The 14708-nt window shown below is 38.8% G+C and overlaps 1 protein-coding gene across 3 annotated transcripts; it reads left to right on the plus strand.

Moving 5' to 3' along the window:
• The first annotated feature begins 325 nt into the window (after positions 1–325).
• SC5D (sterol-C5-desaturase) lies at positions 326–14263 on the plus strand. 3 transcript variants are annotated; one of them, XM_025356189.1, is made up of 5 exons: positions 326–423; positions 9027–9246; positions 9987–10119; positions 12016–12116; positions 12685–14263. In XM_025356189.1, the coding sequence occupies exons 2-5, from the start codon at positions 9037–9039 to the stop codon at positions 13138–13140; spliced, it is 900 nt and encodes a 299-aa protein (XP_025211974.1). In that variant the 5' UTR covers positions 326–423; positions 9027–9036; the 3' UTR covers positions 13141–14263. The 3 variants fall into 3 exon arrangements, with proteins under 3 accessions (XP_025211974.1, XP_025211973.1, XP_025211975.1); XM_025356188.1 differs by having other exon boundaries at positions 356–423; positions 9966–10119; XM_025356190.1 differs by lacking the exon at positions 326–423 and adding an exon at positions 469–688.
• Positions 14264–14708: the final 445 nt, after the last annotated feature.

Consider the following 14708-nt stretch of genomic DNA (forward strand, 5'->3'; position numbering starts at 1 on the left):
TATTTTCCTCAACGCAGGGCACCCGTTCTAGGAATGTTGACATAAACACCGCAAAACTGCCTGGTACCACCATGAATGACGATCACCAGAGCTAGTTTAAAAAGAAAGCAAAGAAACGCAAAACCCAAAACCCCATCCTCCACCGCAGAGGTACTCGTATCGGGCGCCCGCCCTCCCCTTAGTCAGAGGCCGGAGGGGGCGTGGCCGAGCGCGCGGCACCCACGTGACCGTGGAGAGCTGCGCGCAGGCACGTCGCGCGATCTGCCGTCATATCAGCTTATGGCGCCGGTCGCTGATTGGCTGGCCGCTCCAGCCTCCCGGCGCCGGCTCGGCTCCTCCCCGCCCAGACCGCTTGCTGGCTGCCCAGCGGCCAGGGCAGTCTGCAGAGCAGTGGCGTGCGGAGCGGCGGCGTACCGCTTCCAGGTGGGGACGGTGGGTGTGTGGGCGGGCGGGGAAGGAAGCGGAATGCACTTGAGCGGGCCGGGCCCGGGGGGCTATGGAAAAAAGGCTGGAGAGACTTCAGCGTCTGGGACTCGGGTGGGCGAGGCGGAGGGTGTGCCCGGAGCTCGGGTTTTCTCTACGCTGCGGGAGGTTAGCGAGTGCCCTCTGGATGGCAGGCGTTGGGCGGGTACTAGGAACGCGGTGGTGGTAGGGATCCGAGTCCTACGCCGAGAGGGGAGGCTGGCAGGTAGCCTGGCATCCCGAGGACTGGCGGCGAGGGCTGTGCCGAGGGACTTCGGGGCGTGGGAGGGCTGCGCCACCTGGGAGTCTGGGTGGAGGGGCCTTTCGCTCGCGCGGGGAGGGATCGCAGGGCCAATGGGGAGGCCTGAACGTGAAAGAGCCTACCGTGGACGGGCTCGAAGAAAATGCAGTGTTTGATGTTGGGTGTTGCAGATCTCTTACTCAAGGGAAGTCTGGTGCGGCTGCTGAACACAGATGCTTTACTTTTCCCTTCGTTCTTGGAGGGTTTTTTTCTTTTAAGGGCCAAAGGAATCAGGCTGAAGAATTGGTCGGTATCAGAATTCCTGACCATTGCAGTGCAAGCCTCTGTTACTGCGGCGTAGTTAGGATGAAGGGACAACAATCTGGGTTTGAGGAGACTGAAAGGAAAAGGGAAATAATCTATCTCCTTAGCACCATAGAAGGAAAAATAATGTATACTGCCATCCCCGTGTTACAGCAGAGTAGATTTCGAGGTGGTGTAAGTGAAGAAAACAAGACCTCAGTAGATAGGGTTTCCATACTGGAAAGTTTGTGGCGGCTCGGTACTTTTAGCTGAAACCCTCTGCAAGTTATTTGTCTTTATATCACTATCATTTTTAAAGTTTCTAATGATTGATACCTAATAAATAACTGATCCTTGATCATTTAGAGTGCTTTTCCATTCATTATGTGATGTAATTAATTAGCATGTGTGGTACTCAGAATTCCTCATCTGCATATAAAACATCTTGAGAGATAACATAATGTGGTAGCAAAGAGAACAGGTTGTGGAGTGTACATCCCAGCTGGTTTTTTTTGTACTGAACAAGTTATTTAAATACTCTGACCTCAGTTTCCCTATCTATAAAGTGGGGATGATAGAAGTACCTGTCTCAGAGCTATAAGGATTAGATGAGGTTATACAAAGATAATACCTGGTTCCCAGTAAATATTAGCTATTATTTTCTCAGAATTCCTCATCTGCATATAAAATATCTTGAGAGATAACACAATGCGGTAGCAAAGAGAACAGGTTATGGAATGTACATCCCAGCTGGTTTTTTTGTACTGAACAAATTATTTAAATACTCTGACCTCAGTTTCCCTAACTATAAAGTGAGGGGTCGTAGAAGTACCTATCTCATTGAGTTATAAGGATTAGATGTTATACAAAGAATACCTGGTTCTCAATAAATATTAGCTGTTATTTTCTGTACTTTGTAAGTAGAGCAAAAAGATAATGGTAGACTGAGTTGTTCTAAGCCTAATATTGTTATAACTGAGTTTTAAGAAGAAGTTTCTTTAATTCTGCAAGGACAAACGTATTTAAGTTTCTGTTTGAAGCAGTGGTACTCAATTTAGGGTCCTTGGGACCCCTTACTTCAGGGCTTATAACCCTTTAAAATTATATGAGTTTGTAGAAGCACTGAGAATTTTTAAAAATTCAGAAGTTGACGACTTGTAGTGGTGAAGAGGCAATAGAACTTGGCAGAAGTTCACATACTTTGCAACCAGATTGTGTGTATTTGAATCCTAGCTCCAGCATTTACTTACTCTTATGACCCTATGCAAGTTACTTAAAATTTCTGTGCCCAGCTTTTTCATCTATAAAACAATACTAGTACCTAACTTTTGAGGCTTCTTGAAAGGGTTAAATTAGTTAATATACATAAAATATTTAGATTACCTAGTATATAGTAAATATTACTATCAACTACTGTCAGTTATTTTTCAAACAAAAATCAAGTGACACCTATTTTATCTTCTATTGCAGTAATTTTGACTCATTTTTGACTGCCTTAACAGTGATAATCATACAGGTGTTATTTTATTGAGTACCTTTCTTGGGTCAAATGTCAAAAGATTACTTAGTCTCTAAACCTCACAGCAATCAAACATGTTTGTGTTCTTTTTGGTTGCACCATACTATTCTAGGTGTTGCATTGAATTAGGGCTACATGGCACTGTGGGAAACATGTAGATTGATTCATCAGCTGTTAGCAACCTTTAGTGATATGGCAATATCCTTTACAATTATTAAATGTTTATGTTCTCTGATATTACTTAGTACGCTGTCCCTGTCGCACCACCTCCCTTGATAGTCTTCACCCTTATTACTTCAGCTACCTGTATACTAACTAGGCTAGCTTTTGAACTTCACATTTATATTTACATGTGGCCTATTGCCTATATCTAAGATATAAGATGACCCACAGATAATTAGATTTTAAAATCTACATTGAACCCATTGTGAACCCCAGATATCTGAGACAGGTCTCAGTCAATTTAGTTTATTTTGCCAAGGTTAAGGATGCATCCGTGACACAGCCTCACACAGCCTGGGAAGTCCTGACAACATGTGCCCAAGGTGGTGGGGGATACAGTTTGCTTTGATACATTTTAGGGAGACATGATACATCAATCAGTATGTGTAAGATCTACATTGGTTGGGTCTGGTAAGGTGGGACAACTTATAGTGGGGGCTTCCAGTTTAGAAGTAGGTAAGAGACAAAGGTTGCATTCTTTTGAGTCCTTGATTAGCCTTCCACTGAATACACAATTTAGTCTGGCTCAGTGAATCTTCATTTTTACATAAACAATAGGGCAGAGGAAGCAATCAGATATGCATTTGTCTCAGGTGAGCCTCAGAGGGATGACTTTGAGTTCTGTCTGTTCTTTATCCACAAAGGAATTTTCTGAGGGCAAATTGTGAGGGAGGGATGTAGCTTCTTATTCTTGTAGCTATCTTATTTAGGAATAAAGTGGGAGGCAGGTTTGCCTAACATAGTTTCCAGCTTGACTTTTCTCTTAGCTTAGTGATTTTGGAGTCCCAAGATTTTATTTTCCGTTCATACCATCATTCCTTACCCACCCCCTATTCCTACCCTACCCACCCCCTATTCCTACCCTACCCACATCTGCTAGCTCTGCCAGTATTCCCTATTTCAATTACAATGACATCACCATCTACTTAGACCAGCTAAAGTCTCACAGTTGCCCTAGATTTCTCTCTCACTTCCCAGCATCTGTGGGTTATCCAAATCCTGTGGATGTTTTGACTTGAGAAATCTCTGCTGGCTAGTCTTAACAGCCACTGCCTGAGGTCAGGCTATCATTTTCTCTGGGTTAGTCTGCCGCAGGAACAACCAAACTAGTTTCCCTGCTTCTCACTGATAACCCATATTTCTTTTCTTTTCTTTTCTTTTCTTTTCTTTTTTCTTTTCTTTTCTTTTCTTTTCTTTTCTTTCTTTCTCTTTTCTTTCTCTTTTCTTTCTCTTTTCTTTCTCTTTTCTTTCTCTTTTCTTTCTCTTTTCTTTCTCTTTTCTTTCTCTTTTCTTTTTTCTTTTCTTTTCTTTTCTTTTCTTTTCTAGTGATGGAGTCTCGCTGTGTTGCCCAGGCTGGTCTTGAACTCCTGGCTTCAAGCGGTCCTCCTACCTCAGCCTCCCAAAGTGCTGGGAACAAGCGTTAGCCACCTCATCTGGCCCAGTACTCCAGATTTCTCATGGAATGGTTTTTATGAAATGGGTCTGATTGTATATTTTTCCTACCCAGAAATCTTAAGTGTCTCCCTATAGTGTGTGAGAGAAAGTCCAAACTCCTCAGCAGGACAGCAGATCCTCCATGCGTAGTCTAACACCAATCTCCTTTACAAGTCCATCCCCTAACATGTTTTTCCCTCTGCTCCACCCCTATCACCCTGTCTAACACCCGCCAGCCACACGGAGTGAGCCATGAATGCATCATGTTCTTCCCTTGCTTTGCAGTTGTGACTTCTCTTTGGAATGGCTATCCCTAACCTTTTCTTTCTGGTGATGTCCTTCAAAGTCCAAATCTAATATAGTCACTAGGAAGCCTTTTACCATAAGCTGCGGTAGTTGTGTTGTCTTTTCTGATTTCATAGAATTTGCATATATATATCTGTATTGCAGGATGTGTCCTATTGATAGAATCGTTTTTGTAGTTGCCTTACGTTTAAGACTGATTTAGACTGTGTCTTTTTAATGTTTATATGCTCATTACCTAGTGTAGTGCTTAACACTTAATACGTTCTTATTTGAATGAATTAACATGGCGTGTATGATAAGGAATATATGTTAATATCTGGCATTTGGTGCTAATTAAATTTTTCCTTCCCTAAGTGAGGAAATGTTTATAATTCATGTCATAAACAATGGGCCAAACTCCCTAATATTTAAGGAGCTTCTAGAGTTTGCCTTTTATAAAGATACTAAAAACCCAGTGGGAAAATGGGCAAAGGATAAAAACAGATAAACACAGAAAAAAAGTACAAATTGTTCTAAATATATTGAATGATGCTCAACTTTACTCATAATAAGGTAAATGCAAATTAAGTATACCCGACATAGCCCTTCTTTCCTGATGAATATGTGAAAGTTTGATATCCTCTGCTAGTAAGATTGTAGAGAAATAGGTAAGGTACTGTCCTACATCGTTTGAGGACTATGAAGTAGTTGTAACCCTTATGGAGAGTGATTTAGCAATATTTACCAAAGTTATGAGTGTGTAACTCTTTGGCTCAGCTCTTCTGCTTTTGGAAATCTGCCTAATGAGGGCCTGTCATTGCAGCATTATTTGTAATAGCAAAAAATTGGAACCTATCCAAATATCTGGATATGTGTTAAGTAAACACCTATGTAACACTGAATTACACATAATTCAGTTGAACTCACAGAAAGGGATACAGGTCCATAGTCCCTAGTCACAATTTGGAAGTCTAGAAAGCCCTGAAAAAACAAAAAGTTGTTTTCTTTTTTGCTTTAAGTTCAGCTCCCAAACTCATTTGATGACAAATTCTGACTCCATCTGACTGAGGTGCCCATTGTGTCTTGGCACCCCTACCAGGTATTTCTGGTGTTTTTTATTGTTTTGTTACTTTGAGTTTCATGTGGCAGTGTGGGAACTACCACCTCATGTGACTTAAGGAATAGAAAAACAGATTGCGGATGTTTTATAGCGGTAGTAAGGACTAAGAATTGATGAAAACTAGGGAGACATTGCACAGGACCGAAAATGAAGATTCTAACCATGTTTCGGTTAAGTGGATTTCACAATAGGAAGTAAACAGGCCACTCATTGCTTTGTTGATCATGAAAAAAGCTGTCATATATGAAGAACTGCTACTGGAGGATGTATGTTAGTATTAATAAGGAAGAATTCAGAAATTTAGGAAGCAGTGTGGTGAAAAATATCTAAAAGTAAGGCAAGAGTCAATAGAAAATTTACTTTCTAGACAGCTGTTATGCATTCTCCTCAACCGTATATTATAGTTTTTAATCATTTACTTTTACCTCACTGTGAGCAGAATACAGCCTTTTCCTTTGGGTCTTGCTCTGTTGCCCACGCTGGAGTGCAGTGGCACGATCATGGCTCACTGCAGCCTTGAACTCCTTAAGCAATCCTCCCACCTTTGCCTCCTGAGGGTAGCTGGGACCACAGGGCTGTGCTACCATGCCCGGCTAATTTTTATATATTTTGTAGAGACGGGATTTCACTATATTGCTCAGGCTGTTCTCCAACTCTTGAGCTCAAGGAATAAGCCTACCTCCCAAAGCACTGGTATTACAGTCATGAGCCACCATGCCTGGCCAGAATACAATCTTTTTCTCCAAGGAGTGTTACACTTTGGGAAAAAGCAAGTATATTGCTTGCACAGTTAAGGGAGGCCTAGGAATCAAAACTTCTTTTAAGAGTTCAGTTGTAAAGATCCTGTTTTCAAAATTACTTAATGCTTGAAATGATGTTGATAAATCAGCAATAATAAATGTTTAACATTTTAGCTGACAATGAGGTTTGAAAATGAACTTGTAGATATTTTGAAAGATTTTCTATCGCTAATGAAGTGATGATACGTAATGTCTTTAATTATACCATACATTTAATGGCCAAAACCATAGATAGGTCAGGAGAAGCTGATGTTGAAGAAATGCTGAACATTAATCATGATGCTTCTGTTAGGCATTTCTTGGATGATGGGGAAATTGCTGAAAGGTTTCTGAATGCACCTAAGTGTCACGTGTCCATGTGAAGAGACCACCAGACAGCCTTTGAGCAATAAAGCTTTTTAATCACCTGGGTGCAGGCAGGCTGAGTCCACAAAGAGAATCAGCAAAGGGAGTTAGGGGTTGCGGCAGTTTTGTAGGATTTCGGTAGGTAGTGGAAAATTACAGTCAAAGGGGGCTGTTCTCTTGTGGGTCACAAGGTGCTCAGTAGGGGAGCTTCTGAACCAGGAGAAGGAATGTCACATGGTAATGTCATCAGTTAAGGCAGGAATTGGCCATTTTCACTTCTTTTGTGATTCTTCAGTTGCTTCGGGCCATCTGGATGTACAGTGCAGACTAGGTCAATTGAGATTAAACAGCTGGGAAGAGAAATATGAACAGACTTGGGGACACCATCACGCATTTCCACATAAGCATAATGAGAGTCCCAAAAGGAGAAGAAGGAAAGGCATAGAAAGTTTAAGAAAGTGGCCCTAGACTCACCAAATTTGATGAAAAACTTTACACATCCAAGAAGCTCAACAGTATAGGGTTGGGGTTTCTTTTTGGGGTGCTGAAAATGTTCTGAAACTCGATAGTGGTAATGATTGCATAGCTCTGAGAATATGCTAAAAAAACTAGTCAATCATATACTTTAAAATAGTGAATTTTATGGTATGTGAATCGTATCTCAATAAACCTGTTTCATTAAAAACAAAAGGAGGAGCATGATCTTTATGTAGGGATGGAAAGATCTCCAAGATATATATACAGTTAAGAAAAAGAAACTTCACAGTGTATATAGTATGCCACGTTTTGTAAGGAAGGATAGAAAAATCTGTTGTTCCATCTTACATTAACACTGTAAGGATTCTCAGGAAACTAATAGGTATGGTCACTCAGAGAGGTGGAAATGAAATGACGGTATAGTTTACAGTGACATGGATGGAAGCAAGGCTTTGTATTGTATATCTTTTCCTATCAGTTTCTCATTTTGAACTATATGCGTATTATTTTTTAAGAAACTTTCTTAAATCCCTGTGGGAATTTAGTGGAGAAATCTCATAGGGAATCTAGTGAAGGAAATAGGCTACAAGGAAGTAAGTCAGTATTTTCAGAATTTTCCTTACCTATGGGCTATTTTATTTCATAAATTGGTGGTTAGTAACATGGCCCAGTATGTAGGAGATAAAGGCCATTTGAACCCCTGAAATCTATTTGGGTAAACAATTTGCAGATAGGCTTCTTGTTCAAAAATTTCAGTTCTAAGTGAGAGAGGTATTTTAGATGCTGACCACATCTTCTTGTGCGAACAATGCAATGAGGAATGAGTGAGTCGATCGTAAATGATAGATTCCATAGTCAGATCACAAAAGCTGACCATAATATCACCAAACTGTATTGTAACAGGACTATGAGTATAGAATGGACTTAAGTATGTAGTGAACTGACTAATGTTGTTTTAGAGTTTAAGCATCTGAAACAGGAGCTGGCAAACTATCTAAATGGCCAAGTAGTAAATGCCTTTGGTTCAACGGGCCGTACTGTCTCTGTTGCAGTGATACAAGCCCACCTTTGTAGCAGAAAAGCAGCCACGGACAGTATGTAAACATCTGGGTGTAGCTGTGTTCCATAAAGATTTTTACAAAGCAGGCTCTGAGTTTGGCCCATGGGCTACAATTTACCAACTCCCTGATCTGGAATACTGATTAGAGGTGTAGAGAAATAAATGTATTCTAGTTCTTAACACCAAGAATACATCTTCCTTTGTTCTGTCAATGGGAGTGTCAGAAGAACAGATAGATAGTCCCAATTCTATGGTTGTGGTGGCAGCATGGATGTCTTCTAGGGAATTTATCTTAGGTGTCAGCGCTGAAGCAAAAATCTCTGAAGTATGAGTCCTTGAAGGAGAGAGATGCAGCTGAAACTTGTAGCTGAAAGAGGAAACTGTTTTTCTGAGTACCTAGTCCCCTGCATTCCCATCTTTCCTACTTGCCGTGCTGCCATAGGACGCACTAGGAAAGGACACGGAAATGGAATTGGATCTGGGCTTGTGCCACTTAGCAGCTTGATGACCTTTCCTTGGCCTCAGTTTCTCTAACTGAACTTTAGTATCCCCATACATAATATGAAGAAATTGGACTAGAGATGATATCTAAGGTCCCTTCTGGCTCTAAAGATGGCATGTAGGGGATTCTGATAGCAGCAGATGTACTACATATGATTGTTCTTAAATCAGGAACTTGAGATATAGTGTTTCTGAAAAATTTTTGCCTGGAAAAATATAGACATGGTAAATAATTGTCGCACATGCTTATCTTTTAGGGGCTAAGTGATGGATCTTGTACTCAGTGTTGCAGATTACTATTTTTTTACACCATACGTATATCCAGCCACATGGCCAGAAGATGACATCTTCCGACAAACTATTAGTCTTCTGATTGTAACAAATGTTGGTGCTTACATCCTTTATTTCTTCTGTGCAACACTGAGCTATTATTTTGTCTTTGATCATGCATTAATGAAACATCCACAATTTTTAAAGGTAAGAAATTTTTTTTTACCTATTTTCTAACTATTAAAGTAAAAATAACAATATGTTTGAGATTTTTAGATTAAGCTGATTATGTGTAACCATCAAATAAAATTTTGGAGACCAACCACAAATGGGTTAGATATTTTCATTTTTAACAAAACTAAGTCTAGTATCTTATATTGTTAGATGCATATTGGAGCATTTTTATGCTGATATTGAGTAAATGCATACATTTATGTCATTATTTTAATATGATTTTCACACACTGAAATATGTGTTTTTTTTGTTTTTTTGTTTTTTTGTTTTTTTTTAACCATGTTTTGTTTTTTGGCTAGATAGGGGATTCAAACTCAGTAGTTTCGAAGTTGTTTACAATCATTTTAAAATTTCAGTTGTTTGTACTTGTCGGTGACTCCAAGGACCGAACAGCAAAAGAAAAAATAGAGGATTGGGGATGGAAGTTAATTAGGAAAGAAACGATTATTCCATAAATAGAAGTTTAGAATGCAGATTTTGGAGGAAGGAAAAAAGGTTTCAGAATTTAAAATACTTTATTGCATTTTCTCAGTACAAAAGGAATGATTTTCTTACATACCTATTTTCAAGTTTTTAAAATTTTAATAGAAGCAGTTTTGGAGGTAAGCCCCTTCATGTAAAAGAGATTTTAAAAATCCAGTCCAGAACAGTTTTACGCCTGTTGTGTTTAACATGGATTTTGTGATTTTAAGTATTGGAAATTTCACTTTCAGAATCAAGTCCGTCGAGAGATTAAGTTTACTGTCCAGGCATTGCCAGTGATAAGTATTTTTACTGTTCCACTGTTCCTGCTGGAGTTAAGAGGTTACAGCAAATTACATGATGACCTAGGAGAGTTTCCATATGGTAAGTAAATCACATGAGTGTCAGGAAGATAATAGTCTAAGCACAGGTTAGTTTCCTTAAAAAAAAAACAAAAAACCTGCCTCTTTTTTTTTATTTTATCTTTTAAAATAATTACAAATTATCCGATTGTTTTTAATGTTCTATTTTCATGTGTTCATGTCTTGCCACATGTGCGTTTCTTTAGTTTTTCCATCAATCTAAAAGTCTGTTGTAGATGAGACTGTGTCTGGTGGAAGATTGGAGTGATCAGAGATGGGTCCTTGCATGTGTTTTCTATTAATTATTGAATTCAACCTTCTAAAAAACACTTGAGTAGCTTATGATAATTGCTGAAAGTTAAAAACTACAGAGGTTTTAAATCCATTATCCTGCTTCTTAGAAACTGTAACTCTTCTGGCACACGACCACCCGCTTTTCTGCGCCTGTATACTTCATTGTTTACATTTCACAAATGAAGTCCTGAGGTGCATAGTGGTTTGGGCTCTGCATTTTGTTTCTCTTAGCAACTTACATGGCTGTATTTTCATGTCAAAAAATCTTTGAGATTATGTAATATATTAGTCATAGTACTGTGTGGATATTCATAAGTTATGTAAATGATACCTAATTGTTAGACCTTCAGATTGTTACCCTTTTTTATAGTATAAACAGTCCTATAGTGACTAAACTTTTGTGAAATTTTGAAACTTTTTCAAGACACATTTCTAGGATCTAGTATGTGAAAAACAATCATAGTATTTTTTGAAGGCTGATAATGTGTCAGTGACAGTTCTCAGCTCTTCACAAGAATCAGTGCATTGTTTTCCTACAATTTTACGAGATAGATACTATCACTATGCTCCTTTTATAGGTGAGTCAGTGAGGTGTACAGAGAGTTTCAGTAACGAGTAGGTGGTAGATCTGAGACTTGGACTCACACTTGCTGGCACCAGCACCCTGCTCTTTAAGTAAGAAGTCAGTTATTGCTGGGCGCAGTGGCTCAAGCCTGTAATCCCAGCACTTTGGGAGGCTGAGGCAGGCGGATCATGAGGTCAGGAGCTTGAGACCATCCTGGCCAACATGGTGAAACCCCATCTCTACTAAAATACAAAAAATTAGCGGGGTGTGGTGGTGCACACCTGTAGTCTCAGCTATGCGGGAGGGCGAGGCAGGGGAATCCCTTGAACCCAGGAGGCAGAGATTGTGCCACTGCACTCCAGCCTGGGCGACAGAGCAGGACTCTGTCTCAAAAAAAAAAAAAAAAAATTATTTAGAAGATGGGACAAAAAATTATATACTGGGGTACTGTATTGGCTGGGCTTTGAAACATGGATATGATTATGAGTAAAAATAAAGGAAGAGAGGGCATTTTAGGTTCTTGAACCCCTGTGAGGAAAGGTACAGAGGTAAGACTTCCAAGATAGTGGGAAGATATTGAGTAAACCTGCCTGGTTAGAGCGGGAATACAGGAGTGATGAGGTTGGAAAGATCCGAAAGGGCTGGAGTGCGGAGTAAATGCTAAATTTAAAGTATTTAGTGGGAAGTAAATTTTAAGCAGGGAGATAATGTGTAAAGATGGGTTTTAGGAAGATTAATATGAAGGGCAGTGATGATTCCCAGAGATTTAAATAATAAAGATGTCTTAGGAGTATCCTGTCTCATAAATATCTTCATGGTTTAATTAAGAAGTACTTTAGGTAGAATGTTTCAAGTACTTATGAGAGAGAAATGAGGAAATGACCAGATTCCAGGAAGCCAGGGGAGATTGGTTTTTATAATATATTGAATTAGCTGAAACAGATCATTTATAGTGTTTGAGTCTAGGATCCCATTTTACACTTAGATGGACATGTGAAAAGTGAACTCTAATCCTAGGAGCTGAGGTTTGATTCTTCTGTTTCCCGTTTTCTTTTCTAGGATTGTTTGAACTCATCATTAGCATCATATCTTTCCTCTTTTTCACTGATATGTTCATCTACTGGATTCACAGAGGCCTTCATCATAGACTGGTATATAAGGTAAAGTCATTTGTGGGGAAAAGAGAAAAAAAGGTTACACATTTCAGCAATGTATGGTTATAAATTCCATTCTCTATTTCCAAGAATTTCCTCTAACCATATTAAATGTCTAGCCATAATCATAACAGGTACAGGGTGCATTTTGTTCATATTCTTTATGGGTCTAAGGGGCTGTCTTAAAGTTCTTCTGTTCTGGCAACAGGTACACATGGACTTACAGAGAGAACAGTAGACTTTAGGGACTCTGGAAGGTGGGAGGATGGGAGATGAGTGAGGGATGAGACCCTCCCTGTTGGGTACAATGTGCATTATTCAGGTGCTGGGTACACTAAAAGCCAGACTTCACCACTATGCAGTATATCCATGGAACACCACTGCATTTGTACCCATAAATCCATATAAAATTATACTGTTTTAGGGCAAAGAAGGACATTTTATAGAATAAATAATTTTGCTGATTTCTACAGGATATGTTAGTTAGGTCGTTTCCAACATGAGTATGAGAAGCTAAGTTGAATGTTGCGTGGGGTGAAGTTTGCAGTGCTAATTGTGTCCTTTTCTTCTGTAGCGCCTACATAAACCTCACCATACTTGGAAGATTCCTACTCCATTTGCAAGTCATGCTTTTCACCCTGTTGATGGCTTTCTTCAGAGTCTACCTTACCATATATACCCTTTTATCTTTCCATTACACAAGGTGGTTTATTTAAGTCTGTACATCTTGGTTAATATCTGGACAATTTCCATTCATGATGGTGATTTTCGTGTCCCCCAAATCTTACAGCCATTTATTAATGGCTCAGCTCATCATACAGACCATCATATGTTCTTTGACTATAATTATGGACAATATTTCACTCTGTGGGATAGGATTGGAGGCTCATTCAAAAATCCTTCCTCCTTTGAGGGGAAGGGACCACTCAGTTATGTGAAGGAGATGACAGAGGGAAAGTACAGCAGCCATGCAGGAAATGGTTGTAAGAATGAAAAATTATTCAATGGAGAGTTTACAAAGACTGAATAGATTATTGCCCAGTTATTCCTAAGTAATGACAAAGAAGGAAATACCATATTTCTTTTTTTTAATAAGGAAAAAATAATCTCCATACAGCCAAGATACATAGTAAGCAAATGGTATCATTTGGAAATGAGCATTGTGGGCACTGCTGAGGAATGATCATAGTGGCAGTCCAGGAGAAGATGCTGTGAACATCAGGATTTTAATCTTACGCTTAAAATGCCAGGTGTTGTTCAGGGGACAACTTGTATCTTTCTAGCAGCAGATCTGTAGTTTGTGTAGCCTCAACAACAATTAGAAATAAGATAGAGAATAAGTTATTGAGGGGACTGGGCTATATGCATTTGCCTTAATCCACTCGTTTTTATGAAGAATCATCATGCTGAATAATACCAAGACTAAGCACCATAACCAAGAAATACTAATATATAAAGATTGTTTCTTGTTTCAGGAATGGTTAATTCTTCCATGTTGGTTTGATAATGATAACTTGTAGTACTTTATTCAAGTCAAAACATCAGTGTGGAAAAAAATTCGGATACATTAGCAGCTATGTAACTGACCTAATTGATGGCAGGTGTAATAAGACTATCGTCTTCCTACACATAGGAGGCTCGTTCTCTGGGCACACTGTCAACTGTTACATTTTACTGATTAATAAATAAATTGGAATTTAAAAATATCGATATCACCATGATTTAATCCAGATCTGGTATTATATAACTAAACATGGTGGTGATTATTATTTAAAACCATTATTTAATAAGAGTAAAAATATGTGAATCTGGATATATTTTTTAAAAAATTGATGCCCAGATGATATATTAGGCACTACTGATTTTTTAATTAAATTGATGGACTACACTTTTGATGTTTCAAAGTTACAAACCTGTGATTTTTTTGTAAAGGAAATAATTGCCAAATACCCATTGCTGACGATTAGTTTTAAAATCTTATTCCTCTTCTCCCCTCACTTTTACCTACTTCCTCTGCAAAAAGATTTGACAAATACTTTCATAAGGAAATGTGTGTTGTAACATAAATATATTGCAAAAACATAGTTTGTAAAGGCATTCGATAAGCTATTTATGTAAAATCAATAAAAGTTGATCATTATAATTAAACTGTATCAGTTAAATGTTAGAGCAGCACAGAGCATTCTTTGTACAGATTTTGTCAATTGGAAGCCACAGAAATGATATGGATTGTTAAATGTGTTTCAGAACAGCCCCAGATACTCAGTGTCACGGGGAGAAAGAAGTGGGTACCACATTCTGTTTATATTTCACATTTTAACTAGATTTGAGTGTTTTAGCAAGAAATCGGTCATAAAATCTAATGTCTGGGATCCAGAAGAAAATGTCTTTAATCTGTGTGTTATTGTCACAACGTCATCTTATTTAAATGTACCAATTAGTATTTTGTAATGGGCAAACGTCATTTAATACGTTTCACTAATCCCACTCGCCCCCGGTGCTCCACCTTGCCTAAGAAAAGGAAATTAAGGAGAAGTAAACTTTATTTCCTCATATAATGACAGCTGATATTTATTGAGCTTTTCCTCTTTGCCTGGA

This window comes from Theropithecus gelada, chromosome 14 (assembly GCF_003255815.1).
Source record: "Theropithecus gelada isolate Dixy chromosome 14, Tgel_1.0, whole genome shotgun sequence".
Taxonomy (NCBI): Eukaryota; Metazoa; Chordata; class Mammalia; order Primates; family Cercopithecidae; genus Theropithecus; species Theropithecus gelada.

Bases quoted from the DNA above. Each gene is read 5' to 3' on its own strand.
- SC5D (XM_025356188.1), top strand. From the start codon at position 9,037: ATGGATCTTGTACTCAGTGTTGCAGATTACTATTTTTTTACACCATAC. The intron at 10,120-12,015 runs GTAAGTAAATCA...TTTCTTTTCTAG, and splicing joins CCTAGGAGAGTTTCCATATG to GATTGTTTGAACTCATCATT. The intron at 12,117-12,684 runs GTAAAGTCATTT...TTTCTTCTGTAG, and splicing joins ATCATAGACTGGTATATAAG to CGCCTACATAAACCTCACCA.